General features: G+C 36.8%; 1 protein-coding gene and 1 long non-coding RNA gene across 2 annotated transcripts; both read left to right on the top strand.

Moving 5' to 3' along the window:
- Positions 1-4469: 4469 nt before the first annotated feature.
- Positions 4470-5489, top strand: LOC149772493 (zinc finger MYM-type protein 1-like). The gene has a single exon (XM_089947703.1). The coding sequence runs from the start codon at positions 4470-4472 to the stop codon at positions 5487-5489; it is 1020 nt and encodes a 339-aa protein (XP_089803829.1).
- A 1391-nt stretch (positions 5490-6880) lies between these two features.
- On the top strand, positions 6881-17914 carry LOC149772492 (uncharacterized). The gene is made up of 2 exons (XR_016417689.1): positions 6881-6967; positions 15286-17914. It is a non-coding gene; the product is annotated as an uncharacterized LOC149772492 (long non-coding RNA).
- The last annotated feature ends 1661 nt before the right edge of the window (positions 17915-19575 follow it).

Raw genomic sequence — 19575 nt, 5'->3', positions numbered from 1 at the left:
ATGCTGCAATTTGTACCCTTTCCTTCAATATGTGCATGTGCAAACTTTGGTCCATTTCTGGAAAGTGAAATCAGTGGGATATACAATTACTGATTATTTTCAGTGTCAAGTTAGTGGTGGTAGGAATGTTGCAGGTGGATTTCAGATCAGTGGTGGCTGGAATGTAGATAGTGAATGAAGAAAGTATTGGAGTTTCTCGTGATACAGAGGATGATATTTCAACAATGAAGTCTAATGTCGAGTTAGATCAGAGAGAGAGAGAGAGAGAGAGAGAGAGTGTGTCTTTTCGAAGTGAAAAATTCAGCGTTCGAAATTGTGTTTTAAAAGAGTTATATAAACCTGGAATGTAAACCAAAAAGATGTTACAAAAAAGTTTTCAAATTCCTCAAATCATTGCTCATTCTGAAAAGCATAACGTGCATTGGTAAACTGTTAAAACAGGGTACTATTCGACGGCCACTAATATAGGCTGGAAATTCAAGATGGCGGTCTTCATACAGAACATCAAAAACAAACCACCAACCCTTTATCCTTTTATCTATGTTGCTATTATTTAGCGTGATGCTTGTGATTTGAAGTATGAAATGAGATGGAGATCTACTGAATTCTATCCGTTGTTTTTCTGCAACAAGCTGGAATGTTACTAAGGTAAACATTGACAAACTCTTTTCACACAGAAGATACAATCCAAAACATACCATAAACATACAGCATTCTCCTTACCGATTTTAGCAATGTCTGGTGACATACTGACAAACACAGGACTCGGAAATGGCTCCATATTCCCATGTGGCTATTATGAGCCAGTTACTTGGTCACAGATTGGAATGTGCTGTACTAATTCAATATATGGCAAAACAAAACTTGCGCGGACATCAGCACTAAAGACATGTCATGTCTTGAAAGATTTAGTGCTGTATGGCACTGCTGTAAAGTTAAATTAACCCTTTGTAAATGAAATAGACAGTCATAGTAATTCTCACAGATATTTATTGTACTACTGTTTCAGCAATGTTTAAAATCTGTTCTTTTCTTGATACACCGAGTTAGAAACAAGTTTTGCAGACAGTAGATCTTTTTAATTTTTATGGGAGTGGTTCAGAAAAAAAGTAGAATATAAAGGCCCAGTCTTACATGAGAGCGTAGCGGAAACTCCCTCAGCTACACTACCCGGAGTCTCGCTATCTCTGGTTCTTTAGGATCGGTCTTTCCATTTGAAGTGATACTCCTCTGTATTTTTCTGAGGACTGGCGCTCCAGAGTGCGACAGATTTATACTTCAACGGAATACTGTCTTATTCCTGGCTTTATGTCGCCGACTTGGTCACATAATCACTGATTGGGTCGCAGAGTTGTTGACTGTGTTATTGACAGGGTCGCAGAGTCATCAACTGTGTCACTGACTGGGTCACATACTTGGTCGCAGAGTTCCCCACTGGGTTGCAGAGTGTTCAACTGGCTCGCTGTCTGGGTCACAGAGTCGCAGACTGGGTTGCAGAGTCACTGTCATGTAGTCGCCAAGTGAGTTGCAGAGTCGTTGACTTGGTCGAAGGGTAACCGATTGGGTCGCTCTATGTGTCACAGAGTTGCCGACTTGATCGCCAAATGAGTCGTAGAGTCGCCAACAGGGTCGCCGAATGAGCGAAAGAGTTTCTGGCTTTGTCACAGAGTCGCCGACTGAGTCGTAGAGTCGCTGACTAGGTCGCCGAATGAGTCACCGAGTCTTCGACTGTGTCGCTGACTTGGTCACAGAATCGTTATTGAATTAAGATTGACAGAGAGAGACAAACAGTGCGAAATGATGAGAGAAGAGATATCTTAAGTTAAAAAGTGTATTGTCGCAAGATTTCTACATTTCTTGAATGAGCCTTGTAGCTCCTGTCTTCTGGTCGACTAAATACCTAGTCCCTACACGTTTTAGAGTCCCTGGCCTGGCCCTTTCTTGTTCGGTGAAATATGACCAGATGTGCTTGGTCTGAGTGTTGTGGTTATGCTGCTTCGCTTGCAAGTGGAAGTCTTCACGCAATAATGCTTCATAACATATCACAATTGTATCCACAATTGCCTCGAATATATTACAGGCGAATCGTGTGACCCCAAATCTTAGACACTAACGGTGCTACAAAATCCACTAACATTTAAAATCAAGCATAAACTTTAACGAAACAAACATTTGCTTCTATGAAACGAAAATTACTGTTCATGGATTTTTCTCATTACAATACTGTACAAACGCATTCCTAGCTACGTGATAGGTGTGATGATATGCAAACATATTTACAAAATACAATATACAAAAATACAATATTCAATGAATGTGAAAAAGTCTCCTGTTCGTATAGTATAATTTAAATATTAACACAGTATATACTGTGATTTGTTATGCATTATTATGTACACAGACTTATACCTGTGCATAACATGCCGTGTTAAAAAAAATCACAATTTTGGACTTGCAGACCAGTCGACATGGCCATGCTTAGAAAAGCACGATTTTTAGAAATTTTACCCATAAACGTTTTCAACAACAAAAAAAATACTCTTTCTATACAACCGCAATACCAGTAATGAGTATTCATATTTGACAACCAAGTTTTTTTCAGGATGACACATCAAAATCAATATTGCAAGCATTCTCATTTGATAAGCTTGATGTTTTGTCCGGGATTATATAACCATCACAAGTTTTTATGACTTAGCAGATGGGTCCCAGACCCCATTTGTGAACATTATTTGACCTCATAAACATACAATGCATCAGCAAGCAATGGGAGTTTACCGATCATTGATGACTTGGCGATCCAACTAGCAAATGTCTTTGGCACATTAAATAAGTAAAATAAATAGAAGCCAGGTCCCCTGTTGTTTGCTGTTGGATTAAATTTATACACGAGTATATACAGTACTGGGACTATGTTGTTTGCTATTGGATCGAACTTAAAAACGAGTATATACCAGGGCCGTGCAGAGGCCGAGATACCCGAGCAATTTGCTCGGGCCCCGCTCCCGGCGGGGGGGGGGGGCCACACGCAGTCAAACACGGCAAATTCTGCGGGCCGAAAGCTTGCGTTTTTTTTTCCATTTTTTTTAAAAAAGAGAACCAGTTATAACATGCACTACAGCACGAAGTAACTAATGACAGTGATTAAGACGGGGAAAAAAGGAAGTGGGATGACGGGTTGAATCATCCTGCTATTTGGTTTCTACCGGTAATGCGACTCACTTGACTGGCGTGAGTTTTATATGACTTCGTCAGTTCGTTACTTTCTCTTGGTCTGAAACGTCAGTCGTCAGGCATATATTTTGCATGAAAAGGATCTGTGAGCGGTGATCTGCCGATGTCTTCCAAATTGAAAATAATTCACGTGTACCGTATTTAAAAACGTAAATATGGAAATACTGGTGAGAAATGAGTACTTTGGTTGAAGATTCAGCAGTACTACAGTAGTACTCAGCAAATACTGCATTTCAATACGTTACTTTTCTAGTTGGAAGATATAACCCTGAAGTAGTCAAAGCATTGCATAGTACGTCGAAAGAATTGAAATGAAACGCATATATCCATCAGGTGAGTCAAAGCTAAAAATCAGCAAAGCAAAAAAAGCAGCTCTGCAAAAAGGGAGGCAAACCTTATTTGATGTTGGAATTACGACGAATCCCAAGACCTCAGATGCCCATTCCAGTAGTTCATCAACTCAGAAAGAAGATGACCCTACATCCGATCTTTTGTTCCAGCAGCCATAGAGAGTTTAGAAGCTGGTACCACTAGTCATGATTTAGAAAGTTTAGCAGAAAGCCAAAGTGCAGGTGCACCAGCCATTTTTGAGGACAGTCCAATCACTGAAATTGGTGAGAGTGACAATACTTCTGCAAGGCCAACTGGAGTAGTTTTGTTGCAGCCATTTGACATTGGGGAATTTGAAACTGAAACATTCTTACCCACTCAGCTGGAAAATTTTGTCATGGTTGGTAACATTTCCTTTCCACTGGAGCTGCCAAAAGATACTGGAAATCACATATTTGAAAGGTAAAATGCCAAATGGGGAACCATTTTCGCGAGATTGGCTTGTATTTAGCCGAGAAAAGATGGCACTATTTTGTTTGCCATATCGATTATTTTCACCTGAAATTCAGATTCAACGCTTGACTTCATCACTTGCAATGACGGAATGATGGGGACCTGGATAGAAATAGAAGAATCTTATCAATCGTATTCCTGAGCATGAGCATTCAAAAGCGCATAAACAGTGCTACATTCAGTTGCGTGAATTAAAAGTTCGAGTGAAGAATGATCGGTCAATTGAATATTTTTTAGATCGCCAAATCCTCACCGCAGCAGCTACATGGAGAAAAATTCTAGAACGACTCTTGGATGTGGTTCTGTTTCTTGGTGAACGTGGATTTGCTTTTCGCGGGAAGTCCGACATTATTGGAGATCCTCATAATGGAAATTTCTTATGATTGCTAGAAATGATTTCGCATTATGATCCAATTCTCAAGGAACATGTGATGAAAGTTAAACGGTCACAGGAAAAGGGTCAAAGGCTTCAAGCGCATTATCTCTCAAATCGTTCTCAAAATGAATTCATTGGACTTTGTGCTGATGAAGTTCGGAGACGAATCGTAGAAGAGTGTGAATCTGCAAAGTATTTTTCAATTATGGTTGATGCCAGCCCTGATGTGAGTAATACTGAACAAACTACTTTTGTCATACGATACGTACATGAAGAACTTAGAAAATTTTCCATCGAAGAGCGGTTTTTGATCTTTGCAGATTGTGCAAAAGAGACTGGATCTGATATTGCAAGATTAGTCCTGGAGACTTTGGAAACTTTGAAAATTCGCTTTGAGGACTGCCATGGCCAAGGCTATGATAATGGGGCCAACATGTCAGGAAAGTACAAAGGTGTTCAAGCAATTTTCCTAAAGAAGAACCCACTTTCTATATTCTCACCATGTGGCTGTCATTCAATGAATTTGTGTGGACTGAATGCTGCCTCAAGCTGCACAGATGCTGAGACCTTCTTTGGAATTGTTCAAACTATGTATACCATCTTCTCTGCTAGTCCACAACGCTGGGAAATATTACGAAAGAAGCTGCATGGTGTGTCTCTGCATGGGCAATCTGGGACGCGAAGGACTGAGAGACTTGATAGCATTCGCCCCTTCTCTAATCACTTGTGTGGAATCATTACCTCTTTGGAACAAGTTCAGAGCTTGAATCTGACTGCAAAAGCACGAACTGATGTGAAAGGTGCCATAAAATATATGAACTCCTTCAAATGTGTTATCATGGCAGGCATTTGGATGAAAGTTCTCACATTGATTGATCGCTGCAACCAGTTCATTCAGGCAAGAAAGGCAACTATTGATGTTGCGGTGAAAAATATTGAGGCATTGATCAGTCACCTCAAATCTGTTCGGGATGACTGGCCAACAATTTTGAAAAAAGCCAAAAACAGTGGCAGTATCTCCAAAAATCAGTTTTGAATTTCCAATCCATCGGAAAGTGAAGCGTAAACATTTTGCTGGAGAACAAGTTGAAGGCGACGAACATATCACAGATTCAACGGAAATGGAATCAGAAGAAGAGGCAACTTTTCGGAGAACTGTTTTTATCACATTATTGATTCAGTTATTGGTGGACTTACAGTTCGTTTCACAGCCATTCAAAAAATCTTGGCTACATTCTCTTTCTTGTGGGAGTATTAAAAACAATCTGAAGATGAAATTAAGAGTGCCTGTTCTGATTTTGCGAAGAAATATTCATGTGACCTAACTGAAACTGAACTGTCTGAAGAAATGCTTCATATGAAACAAATTCATGCAGCAAATTTTGGTGAGAAACCTCTTTCCCAATTTGACTTGTTGAAGATTTCAGAACTGAAGCTTGGTGAACTCTTCAGAAATGTAGTGATAGCGCTGCATATTTTCTCTTCAATACCATGTGAGCGTTCTTTCAGTAAACTGAAACTCATCAATAATTTCTTGCGCTCAACTCTGGGACAATAACGAACTAGTGATCTTGCCATTTTCAGTATTGAGTGTGAATTAGCGCGAAAACTTGATTTCCATATCATTGAGGAATTTGCAAAAACAAGTGCAAGAAAAATGACCTTGTAACTAAAGAAAGCTGGATTTCTTATAATCGGCTATTTTTTTTGGGGGGGGCAAAATCGGAATGATGCTCGGGGCCCCCAAATCCTCTGCACGGCCCTGGTATATACAGTTCTGGGTTTATGTCATTTGCTATTGGATCAAGTTTATACATGAGTATATATGGTAGTGGGTCTATGTTATTTTCTGTTGGATCAAACTTGTACATGAGTAGATATGGAACTGGGACTGTTGTATGCTGTTGGATCAGACTTATACATGAGTATATATGGTGGTGTTTCTGTGTTATTTGCTGTTGGATCAAACTTGTACATGAGTAGATATGGAACTGAGACTGTTGTATGCTGTTGGATCAAGTTTTAACATGAGTACATATGGTAGTGGGTCTAAGTTATTTGCTGTTGGATCGAACTTGTATATGCATATGTAAAGTATGTATAAATGGTGTTTCTAGAATTGTCGTTTTACATGGGTGGTCTTTTTATGCATATGGTTGCTAGAGCAACTTTGATGGTATTATGTCAAAGAGATTTCTGCAATGGATGTATTTTTCGTAAGTTTAGAACTGGATGAAATTGGCACATTCTCTTTGATACGCATGAACTAGTTTATTTACGAATATGCAAATAGTCAAACAGAATGGCAGAAAACAAACATATATTGGCAACAACCATGGGCTATATTTGTCAGTAAAGAAATAACTTTTAAGTTTTGCGGTTTTACTTGTTTTCAAGATAGACTTGGTAGTAATGCACATATATGACAGTAACTGGCAAAGGAGTTAAGACAGGAGATTAACAAAGCCAAAACTTCTGTGGACTTGATGGAAGATGATGAGGAAGAAGAAATTGGTATATAACTGATTATATTGACAAAACTGACTGAAATATGAAATCCATTTTATCTTACTATTTATGCCAGTTATATTTTCATTACATAGTAGTATAACCCATCTTAAAAGACCACTGCTGTAAGACACCACATGTCTTGAGAACACAGATTTAATGATGATACGTTGTTATGACCTATTATAAGAGACGCCTGGCATGTTATACAAGAAAAGTTTCAGACTCCCAAATCCTCCGATATGGTTATGTTTTGAAAAACACAGTTTTCATGAATCTTGGTGCTATAACATACAAAAACATCATCATCATCATCATCAGTCTCATGACCTAGTGTGGTCGTTGAGGCACTGTGCTGCTGAACATCTGACCAGTTCTCTCCACTTGTCTCGATCATGTGCCAATGCATGTGTATCCGCAAAACTTTTCCTGGTCCATTCTGTGATGTTGTCAGTCCACTTTTTTCTTTGTCTACCTCTCCTTCTGCCACCCTGGACGCTACCCTGCAGGACTGTTGTGGATAGACTGTTGGCTCTAGTGACATGGCCATACCATTTCAGCTTTCTCTTTTTGACGGTGGTGAGGAGGTCCTCATATTGGCCTACTTCGCGCCTGATGGTGTTACGCACTTCTTCATTTGTGATGTGGTCCATGTAAGAGATGCCAAGGATGGTTCTGTAGCATCTCATTTCAAGTGACTGGATTCTTCGTTGTAATTCTGCTGTCAGGGTCCATGCCTCACATGAGTACAAAAAGACTGAGATGACTAGAGCTTGCAATAGTCTAATTTTAGTTTTCAGACAGATATTCTTGTCTCTCCAGATGAGTCTTAGCTTTGACATAGCTGCCATTGTTTGTGCTGCTCTTGACAAAATTTCTGCTCTTGATCCCTCTTCAGTGATTATGGAACCAAGATATTTGAACTGGCTCACTGTTTCTAGTTCATGTCCTCTGACTTTAATCTTGGCTGAGATTTGTTTGCCACTATTTGTCATCAGTTTTGTCTTCTCAGCGCTTATCTCCATGTCAAATCTGGAAGATGTTTCATCCAGGTTCTTCACTAAGGTGGCTAGCTCGTCTTCACTGCCTGCCAGCCCATCAATGTCGTCTGCAAAGCGGAGGTTGGTGATGTTACGCCCTCCAATGCTGACTGTCCCACAGTGGGTTTCCAGGGCTTCGATCATGATGCGCTCTAAGTAGATGTTGAAAAGCGTGGGTGACAGGAGACAGCCTTGACGCACTCCCACTGTTTGTTGTCTGGAACCAGTCCCCCACAGCACCTTGGGCAATTACTGCACTGGTAGCCTTGGCGTACAGCTGCTTGATGGTATTGGTTAACTTTTGACCCATGTTATACTTCTTCATTGTGGTCCACAATGTCTCATGCCACACTCTGTCAAAGGCCCTTTTGAAATCTATGAACACATGATAGATGTCTTGTTGGTGTTGCGAGTACTTTTCGCACAGAACCCTGAGATTGAATATTTGTTCTGTTGTGCTTCTTCCACTCCGGAACCCGGCCTGTTCTCCAGCGATTATTTCTTCTGCTTGTGGTTTCAGTCTGTTCAAGATGATCTTCAGCATTACCTTACTAGCATGGCTGATCAAACTGATAGTTCCGTAATTTTGGCACAGCTGGAGATTGCCTTTTTTAGGAAGTGTTATAATCAGTGACTGGGTCCATTGTGTTGGCCATTCACCTGTCTGCCAGATCTTGTTGCAGATTTTTCTTAGTAGCTCTTTCACTGATTCTCCCCCATTCTTGATAAGTTCAGCTGGGATGTTGTCTACTCCAGCTGCCTTCCTATTCTTCAGTGCTTATTATTGCTGACTCCACCTCTTCTTTGAGAATGGGGAAGTCATCATCATTTGAGGAGTTTGGAACTTCTAGCACCTCTGGGTCTCCTGTGGACTGATGGTTGTAGAGTTCTTTGCAATACTCAGTCCATCTTTCTGCAATGTCACTCGCTTCTGAGAGGCATTTACCATTTTTGTCTTGAATGGTACTGACTCTTGGTTGTTTCTGTCTGGTGAGGTCTTTCACAATTTGGAATGCCTTTTTGCTGTTATTCTTTATCAGACTGTTCTCCATTTCCGTGCACTTTTGTCCAATCCAATTTTCTTTTGCTTTGCTCAAGTTTTTTTTCTGATATTCTTGTTTATTTCTCAGTACTTCAATGCCCCTGTTGTGTGTCTGATGTTTTTCAGTTCTCTTCGGGCATCACACAACTTCAGAATCTCTTCTGTAACCCAGGGTTTTTTCTTCGGGAATGACTTGCAGATGTTAGGATCCTTCAGTTGTTCAAGGTTGAAATTGAGCCTGATGTTCTTTGGCTTGTTAATTTTCTTCAGCCTCACTCGGAAGTTCATAATCACGAGGTCGTGATCACTCCCAACATCAGCACCTGGGAATGTCCTTGTTTTTGCTCTATTGATGCCAGATCGGTAACGGTTTTGAACCAGTATGTAGTCGATCTGGTTGTGATGGGTTCCATTTGGTGAGTGCCATATCCAGCATCGTGAAGCTTTATGTTGTCCCAGGGTGTTGACTAGTACCAAGTTGTTGTAGCTTGCGAACTCGAGCAGCCATCACCCTCTTTCATTGGTAAGCTCATTGCAAGAAGGTCCACAATGTACTTCCTAGTCTTTTAGAGCATCTTTGCCAACTTTGGCATTCCAGTCTCCTTGGACAATGAGGATATCTTTCTTACTGACCATGTTTAGAATACCCTGTAGTTTATTGTAAAACTCCTCTATTTCTTCATCATCATGATCGGTAGTTGGAGCATAGACTTGGATAATTATGATGTTAAAGGGAGATGCTTTCAGACGAATGGAAATGATTCTGCTAGATATAGGACAGCATTCAAGCACAGATCCCTTTATGGCTTTGTTTACAAGGAAGCCTACTCCATGTATGGACTTGTCACACTCTCCACTATAGTATAATATATGCCCATCTTCAGTTTGGTGTTCTCCTACGACTTTCCATCTAACTTCACAGAGTCCCAGAATGTGCCATGTGTAGTGTTCCAGCTCATGTGTCAACTCTTGGAGTCTTCCAATTTGCGCCAGAGTTCTAATGTTCCAGGTGGCGACGGCAATGTTGTCTCTCGCTCTGATTGTATGCATAGTACAAAAACATAAAAGATATTAAGAGGCCTTGCTTAATCACCACAATATATGACTGTAACTTCCAGCTTTGTAATTGCTCTGGTGTCCTAAGCGGTTAGAGCATCCACCTTGGATGCAGGAGGTCATAGGTTTGAACCCCAGCTGACTCACACCAAAGTCTTATAAAAATGGTACTAGCAGCTGCCTCGATTGACACTCAGCATTAAGAGGGTAGTGTTAGGGGTGGTCAGCCTGGTGTCAGGATAATGTGACTAGGTGGGACATCATGCTACTCACACTCACACTCCAGCCTGTATAAATAGTACACATTCCTGCTCAAAGTTTTAGTAAAGTTTAGATAATTAATAGTCAACCTTCATCTCACATATTCATTGTCATCATTAAGAATACTTACTTTCTCATTACTTTATTGTTCTATGAGCACTGATGTGGGGGGGGGTCCATGAGGCTAATTTGCATTGGTAAAGTAAGAATGTAATTCATTTGAAATTATAGGTATTTAATCATGGAAATGAGTGTTGAAGAACAGAAGTTTTTAAGCATCATTGGCTTGAATTAGAACATTTTAGCCATTGTTATCAAAAATTAATTGTAAGTTTGTGGTTAATGGCAGTGTTTCATTGAAGTCCTATCTTAATGTATTAACAGATTATTTCAGTAGTTGGGATAGCATGCAAGGGTGATTTAAACAAAATGGTGAAATGCATCTGTTGTTAAGGGAATGGTGAAATAACTGCAAAGAGAGCAAAGCCAAGCAAAACTAGATTTCAGAATTCTTGGACTTAATGAATCACAGTAGCAAGGTGGACCAAATTCATTGCACATACTGCAGACACCATATTGACACAGGTCATTCTGCAACGTACAATGCCTTTTGACATTAAAGCATCACAGCATTGGGACAGTGCCCAATCCCAGGAGTAACAAACATGTATAACCAATCATCAACAGACCATGTCACAAGAACTGAAATACTTTTCTGCATTTTGATTGCAGACCGCATTCTGCTGTTGACTCAGCTGATCATTTTTCAGACCTGCATGTATGACATTCCCTGACAGCTGATCGTTTTTCAGACCTGCATGTATGACATTCCCTGACAGCTGATCATTTTTCAGACCTGCATGTATGACATTCCTGACAGCTCATCATTTTTCAGACCTGCATGTATGTCATTCCCTCACAGCTCTGCAGATTCAGAAAGATTTATTTTCCATGCTTAGAAAAATTCAACAAGATCTTGAAAGAAGTTTAAACAACATTAATTCCCAATCTCTAATGAGTGGAAAGATGAACATTAACAGAGATGCATTATAGTCAGACATTCTACTGAAGTATTGAGAGCAACAATGATTGAATCTAATTAAGACTGTATTCCACTATGCAATGGATTTTAAAAATAGTAACTTGGTTTATTTAAGTTAAGATAAGATAAGATAAGATAAGATAAGATAAGATAAGATAAGATAAGGTAAGATAAGATGAGATGAGATATCTTTATTTCAGACTACATAGTCCATACATCTAAATTAAAATACAAATATAAAGTAAAAACATTGTAAACATAAAAGATCATTTATATATTATGTACAAGTATACAGGTACATCTACAACAATGGACTGTGCCCTGCATTGTTAAGAATTAAATTAAGTAGCACATTTAAAGAGCAAAAATTTGTTCCATTATCTAATAATACGAGAATTTAAATGAATGTCATAGTTCCGTAGAGATTTCAATATACAGTTCTTTTCTTTATTAGATATTCTTGTCATCATTGAGAATACATACTTTCTCATTACTTCATCAAAACTGAATAAATTATAATTTACAAACATGTTGGAGGCACTGTTCCATCATGGAAGGCCTTATAGAAAATAAAAACTATTATTATAACCAATAACTAGTTTTCTTTCATACATTCACTAATGTTTGTCCACAGAGGAGCACAATACATTGTGCAGTAATAAGATTTGAATAATCTAATTTTGATGTTCAATGAATAATTCTTAAATTTATGTAGAAGCATGTTTGTTCAAGTACATAAAAATTGGTAATGTCTCATCATATCTTCATTATCTGACCAATTGGATTTTAAAATATGACCCAAATATGTATAACTGTTGACATATGCAAGAGCATTGCTGTTAAGATGTACAGGGGGAGGAGATGGTAATTTGAAAGAAGTTGACTGAAAGACCATGCATACTGATTTTTGTCTATTATAGATGATATCATTCTCTAATGCGTATTGTTCACATATCTTTAATAATATCCTTAAACCTGCAATAGAAGGACTCATCAATGACATATCATCAGTGAAACTAAAATTGTTAAGAAACAGTACATATAGTGGCAGACATAACCACACATGATACTGACCCAGATTACGATTTAATTCATCTATGCATATATATTAAATAATAAAGGGGAAAGAATACCTCCCTGCCTCACCCCATTGGTTGCATAGAAAATGTTAAATATTACACTTCCCTAGCACACATAGTACAACTCTTTGCCATACCAGTTAACAAAAGTATGAACTATGTAACAGGTATTTGAATGTTGAACAGCTTTTAAAACAGTGTCCAGTAATTGACCCTATCAAATGCCTTACTAATGTCTAAAGAAGATACAGGGCAGCCATTTTCTTCATAATATCTGACAGTTTCCTTAAAGGATTATTGGCATAAATCTGTTGAATGTTGCTTTTTGAAACCAAACTGATTATCTGAGATTGTAACTTCACATCATGATGCATTCAAATATTTTTGAAATAATAGTTTTAAGAGCTATAGGTCTGTAGTTATTTTTGTTTGCCAGGTTACCAATTTTGTTTTTCAGTAGCAATATAATTGTAACTATTGTGAAATCATCTGTAACAAAGTTATGTACAAAGATACAATTAAATAAAATCATCAAAAGCACGTAAGTCTAGAATCTGAAAATTTAAAATATTCCACTTATAAAATCTGATCATTTACCTCCTTTTTGTCTTATTATTGCATGTTGGGTCTCAGATAGTGTGATTACCTCAATATGAGCAGAAGGGGTATTCAGTGCCAAAAGAACACGCTTCTTATTCAATTCATTTTTAACGTTATTTAATAAGTCTTCAAAATGATTTTCCACATGTTGCATATATTATTTTGACCATGGTTCCCATCAATGCAGATTGGTAGCATATTGGAAGTTGTCTTTTATTTTGTTTAACTTACTTCCAGAATTCATGTTGGTCAAAATTGTTTAATTTTTGGGCTAGCAAGTCTGCTCTATGTTTTACTTCTTCCTTCTTATATAATCTAAGAGCATACTTAAATTGTACTTTTGTTTGGCACATTTGATTATTGAGATGGCCATGACAAGGTTTACTGTTATCCAACTTCAAAAAGAAATGTTGCCATTAATCCCAACGTTGATAGCAATCCTTAATAATGATGGCTTAAACATTCTTATTCAAGGAAATGATGTGTAATAACTTATGTTCATTATCACACCCCTCCATAATTGTACCTAACTCAAACAATTTGGGTTGTTCCACTTAGTGTACTTTACGCATACTGAGTAGCTCAATGAACTCTCCCACAACAGGGTTCAAGGACTTGACATAGCATCATCAGCCAATTAATTAATCTTTTAAGTGGTGGTTGCTTATCTCTGACTGTCTCATCTTTTAATTGACTTGATGATAATCAGCTATATAAACTGTCCCAAGGATATTTTTACTATGGTAGGACTGTTCATAGAGATCACATGCTTCTGACATGCATAGTGGTGGTCAAAAAATTTCTCATTTTTGTTTTTTCTTTTTCCATAGATTAAAGAAAATTATGGGGGGGGGTTTGGTGTGAGACAGTGTGTTATACATAGTTGTTCAGTCATATGCTGAAAAAACCTGCCATCATGAATGTGCATGGTCTACTTTATGGGGAAGATTTTAAAAGATTTTGTGCTGAATTGAACCTCTTGCACAAAGTTCCAGTTTCTAAATCTTCTCAAGTCTTCTATGCAGTTATACTATGTGTAACATTATTAATGGCCCTGTTTACCCCCACAGCTTGAAAGTGAAGCAGCTGAATGTATGGGTGGGTAGATAGTTATGCCATGGGTGTTGTTTTTGCAGTGTTTAACGAAGTAATCTAAGTTATGGTGGAAAATGCTTATTTTTAGACTTAAGTAACAAAACTTTACTTTTCATATCAATATCTTTACTGAAAGAAACTAATTTGGTACAAAGTGACAATTACGGTATGCAGGAGGATTAGTAATGTTTAAACATAATTGTTTCATTGTCCAACTAATGTGTAAATGTTTGCACGTTTTTGTAAATATGGCAGGCATCACACTTATAGATGTCTATCATATAGATAGTTAAGAAGAATAAAATTAGCATTTTTATTCTGTAAATCTAAATGAGTTACATGCAAATTTTACATGAATTTCAATAGTGTTATTAATTTTTTGTAGTGATACAACATGTGGTTTAGTACATGGTCGTGGGAAAGTCTCAAAATAGAAACAGCTTTGGACTTCAAAAATGCATGTTTTCTAAGCCCACATATTCTGTTCAGTTAGGATAAAAAGTGAACTTTGAAATATGTAATCTTCAGTTGTACTAGCCTCATGATAGGAGGGGCTGATCCTTTTGGAAGAGCAGTCATCATAGGGTGATGTGGTTAGAGTTGGTTGCTCAAGCATGCCTTCTTTTTACCTATTCTAATAATGTTAGTGTATTTGGGTGATGCATATGATGGAGAAAAGAAATGTTGTAGTAAATTACGTTTCTCTGAAAATACTTCATCACATTATTATTAAACCCTTCCACTCTTTCCTACAAATGAAAGCATCCCATTACAGGTTTACTCAAGCTTTCCTAATAAATATCCAGGATATGGGTGGTTATCTAGTGGAAACTTTGGGAGTTAACATGTCTGAGTTACATCCCATCATCTGTATGACATGTAGATAGAAAAACATTTCTTTGTCTCCAGGGATGGTTAGATTTTGAGGTAGCAGAAGGTAATTTCCTAATGTTAATATGGTTGAATAATTACTTTTGGAGAAAAAAATATTTTCCTCTTTTAGAAATAAACAAATTTTATGGAGTATAGTGTAATGAAATTATTGTTTACAGCTATGTTCTTTTGAATGTAAAAATATGTTTCATGGTATTGAAAATTTTATTTCCCAGGCATAAGACCCAAGTCTGCAGCCTCAAGACCCCAAAGTTCACTGAGGGAAAAAAAAAAGTTAAACCCACAACCATGAAATCAGCATTCAAGTTTTTGAAAGGGGAGACAATTCATGGTGCATAGTCCATAGATATAGTTTGAAATGGAGTTCACCTCATGACATCATTCAGAATGCAGCATATATATACACTTAGTAAATAATTCTCAGGAATATCTTTTTATTATTATTATTATTTAACTGATCAGTGTGACTCTGGCTTGACTCGATTGAAATCAAAACTGATACTCATGATTTGCAAAGATATTGTATGCTTCTGCACATGCTATATATTTTTAAGGTACTTTATTTTTTCTGTGATAAATTTTTGTTTTTATAATATTCTTATATTAGTCTTCAGTATAAGACATATTTTCTCATTTGATTTCTGAATCATACTGCTGGAAATCCAACCAGTAAAAAGTCTGATCAGTATAAAACTGGATGCCAAATTTAGTTGAAATCCAACAATTTTTAATAAAGTAATGCTGTGGAAGGGGACAAAACTCTTGTAAATGAAGTTTTGGAATGCTAGAAATGGAACTAATTTAAGGGCTTACCAGTATAAATGTGTATGCTAAATTTGCTTACAATCCAAAATTACTAGTAACAGTTCTGCTGTAGAAACCAAAGTTACAAAGATGAAATTTGATGGGTCATAACTCCTTTAAATGATGTGTAATGATGGAAAGTCATTTGAATTAATGTCTCATCAATGTAAAGCAGCATTAAACATACCTCACTAAAAAAAACTACTGTGGAAACCATAGGAAGATGAGCATTCTGGGAAAGAGATGGGTAAATGATATTGAGGAATGCAGGGAAGGGCATTCTAGGGCAGGGATGGGTAAATGATGTCATGGAATGCAGGAAACAATCTGTTCAGGGTCTTGTCAACACTAAACAGCATACTAAGCTTGGATTAAGTACAACAGTCCATTGAATGCCTAAAATTAAGAACATTAAGATTTCATCAGCATAAAGGTCCATACCAAATTTGGTTGAAATTCAGCAGTCCTTTGAAATACTATGCTGGTTAAAACAAGACTGGGTAATCGGGGGAACCACTCTTGCAAATGATGACTTGGAATGCTGAAATTCTAATACTTTCAGTGTTTCATCAGTATAGAACTGCATACCAAATTTGGCTGAAATCCAACAATTCATGATAAAGTTAAGATATGCAAATGCAAGTTGTGATAATGGGCAATAAGGGGCCTTAACTCCTCTAAATAATAACAAAGAAAGATGTTAAACTTTTACGATCTCATAAGTATAAAGCAGCACATTTGATTCAAATTTTAAAGAAACCACAATGGAGAGATAGATGCACGTACTGTAGGATTCTGCCAACTTGTCAAGTAGGGCCCTAATAAAGAATTTGAAGTCTTTGATCTATAACAAATCTTACCTTAATTTTATGAATATTTATTGCACAATAACTGAACTATATTAAATTGTATTTAAATTTGATATTTACTCATTGTCAGCACAAATAATGTTACAATATATGATTTTACTATTTCCTTTTGTATAATTTTTAAACTACTGTCAGTTTTATGCACATTTATTTTCAACATGTATAATGTTATACTGCAGCTATCACTATTGAATCAGAATATTTGCAGGCTGTGATAATATTTATAATTTGATTTCACTTAGAAGAATGCATGATTATATGAGTTAGCCACTGTAATTGTGTAATGCATTATTATTGAATATACATTCATGTTTTAATGCATGCACACATCATATTTATATTTTTTATATTATTGCTGTTAATAATTTTTCTTCATCTACTTTGAATCTTGTTCTTTCAGTTTTTCATTGTAGTAATTGAAAATATTTTGTTTGCATCAACTGATAATTTACCACCGAGTCCTTTTGATAATTTATTCCAATAATATCAACAGTTTTTGTCAGTATCTAAAATGTGTATGTTGTAATGAACCTTTTAAATATTAAGATACTGCTGTGCATGACATTGAAAGATTTTATATTTGTATTTATGGATTTATAATTGTTGTAAATTGCATTTTAGCAAGCATATAATTCTAGTGAATTTAGCATGTGAACTAATTTCATAAAAATTGATTTTATGATAGAATAATTTGATGAAAAAGATCATAATGAATACAATGTAAATGCTGATAATTACACAATTGATGGTTATGGAAGGCAGAGCTATGTATTGGTATTCACCATTTCAGAAGTGTCGTGTACTACTATGAATGTTAAACTATCACATGTGCAGAAAGACCTGTGAATGTTGCAGTAAAAATATATGACCTTTCTAGCTTGATTTCAATATCCCTCACTATCAAGGGTGGCTAATTTCTTTTTTCATTTGAAGTTGAAAGAATAAAAATGGTTACTGCACACGAGTGGTTTCACGGGTGTTAAGTTACTATCCCTATTGAGGAATAGATGGGTTGGTTATAAGTTCATGTTTGAGAAATAATTAATTATATTTGATTTTTATTCCTTTTCTTCTCATTTCTACTTGAAATATGTATTAGAAGATTTTAGCATCTTCACTCAAAAAGGTTTGTTTTTTAGTATGCCGTATAATACAGACTGATCACATCGTGTACTTGTCTTGTTGTTTTTATACATTCAGTAATGGCAGGGGAATACAACAGTCCTCATGTTCATCTGCCATCAATCTCATAAGTGGAATTAGATCCAGCTTTTGATAGACTGCCATGAAACTTGGTAAATAATTATCGTCATCACCTGAAGATGCACTTATTGACAAGTCACTTTGCTTCATTGATTTTTGTTACAGTTATTGCCATTTTTTGTAGCAGTATATGACAGTCTTGTTAGTGCAACTAGTTCTGCAGTTTTTGGTGGATTGCCTTGAAAGTTCATAAATTTGATGGTCATCACCTGAAGATGCACACTTTTACAAATCCCTTAGCACTCAGAAATTTTTTATTAGAGTTATTGCCCTTTCTCATAATGCCACAGTTATGTGCAAAATGTCATATGTACCATTCACCTGAATAATACTGAATCTTGAAAGATATTGGTATTAATCATCCTTTAAAACTAGATATTATTGACATTTCATCACTTTAGGAGCCACATAATTTCTCTTGAACTGAAAAAGGTGGGCATTTTTCACATATGTACAAATTAATCTGATGTTGATTGGCAACATCTGTGGGTCAGTTGAGTTCATTCAAAAGCTGGAACACAAAATTTGATGACATTACCATTGTAAACAGAAGAAGACAACATCATGCTATGTAAAATATGGTAGGTTATCCTTATGATTTTATTCTAGATTACTTTGTTACAGATATAATAAAATTGCAAACAAAATCAAAGGAAACGGTCAAACATATCATGATCCACTTCAAAAAGCAGGCCTACCTCTCTTCATTCCCTGTTAAATCAATTTTGTTTTTATTAGGCTAGTATTAGCACAATTTATTGAATATATGATGTCACTACTTTTGGAGTACTCCCAAAAAGGAATGGAATTACGAGCAACTTTTGCAGCTGAATTAAGAGGTGGCACCTCTTAATTCTAAACTGAATATATGAATGTCATTTAAACTGAACATCTTGATTAATTCAAAGAATTCAGTCAAACAAATAGTTGTTTCCGACCAAATTGTGGTAATGCGCACATGTGCTTGACTTGCAAAAAACACATTCACAGTCAAGTGTGACCTGAGGACTAAGCAGGTACTGCCACCTACAAAACCTCAGTGACTGAATCATGATATAGCGTTAACAGCATTTCAGACAACCACACCCATCAACATCACTAGATTGCAAGAGGAATTGCAACACCATCCTGATAAAGAATTTGTGGACTATCTTATAAATGGTCTCTGCTATGGTTTTCATACAGGACTTTCTCATCAGCCTACTTCTTCATTCGAGTGACATATTACTTGAGTATGAGCTCTCCAAGATCTACCTCATAGGTCCCTTTGAAAGTCCACCATTTCATATATTCTGGAATAGCCCCCTGGGTGTAGTACAGAGTAATATTCTGGCAAGTACAGACTTACAGTAGATCTGTCGGCACCTTACAGTTCACTCGAGCATGAAAGTATCAATGCCTTAATCAGCAAAGAAGATTTTTTCTCTCTCGTACGTAAAAATAGATGATGCTATTCACATTCTGGAAAGGGTGCTAATATGGCAAGACGGATATTACCGATGCATTCATACTAATTCCCATACTCCCAACAATGTGGCCTCTGTATGGTGTCAAGTGGAGGAAAAAATA

This window comes from Sinohyriopsis cumingii, unplaced genomic scaffold (genome assembly GCF_028554795.1).
Source record: "Sinohyriopsis cumingii isolate HCF-2022 unplaced genomic scaffold, ASM2855479v2 utg001437l, whole genome shotgun sequence".
Classification (NCBI taxonomy): Eukaryota; Metazoa; Mollusca; class Bivalvia; order Unionida; family Unionidae; genus Sinohyriopsis; species Sinohyriopsis cumingii.
This window is presented reverse-complemented; position numbering and strand designations above follow the sequence as displayed.

What these genes read in the sequence shown, in the direction of transcription:
- LOC149772493 (XM_089947703.1), top strand. Translation starts at nt 4,470, where the DNA reads ATGATTTCGCATTATGATCCAATTCTCAAGGAACATGTGATGAAAGTT.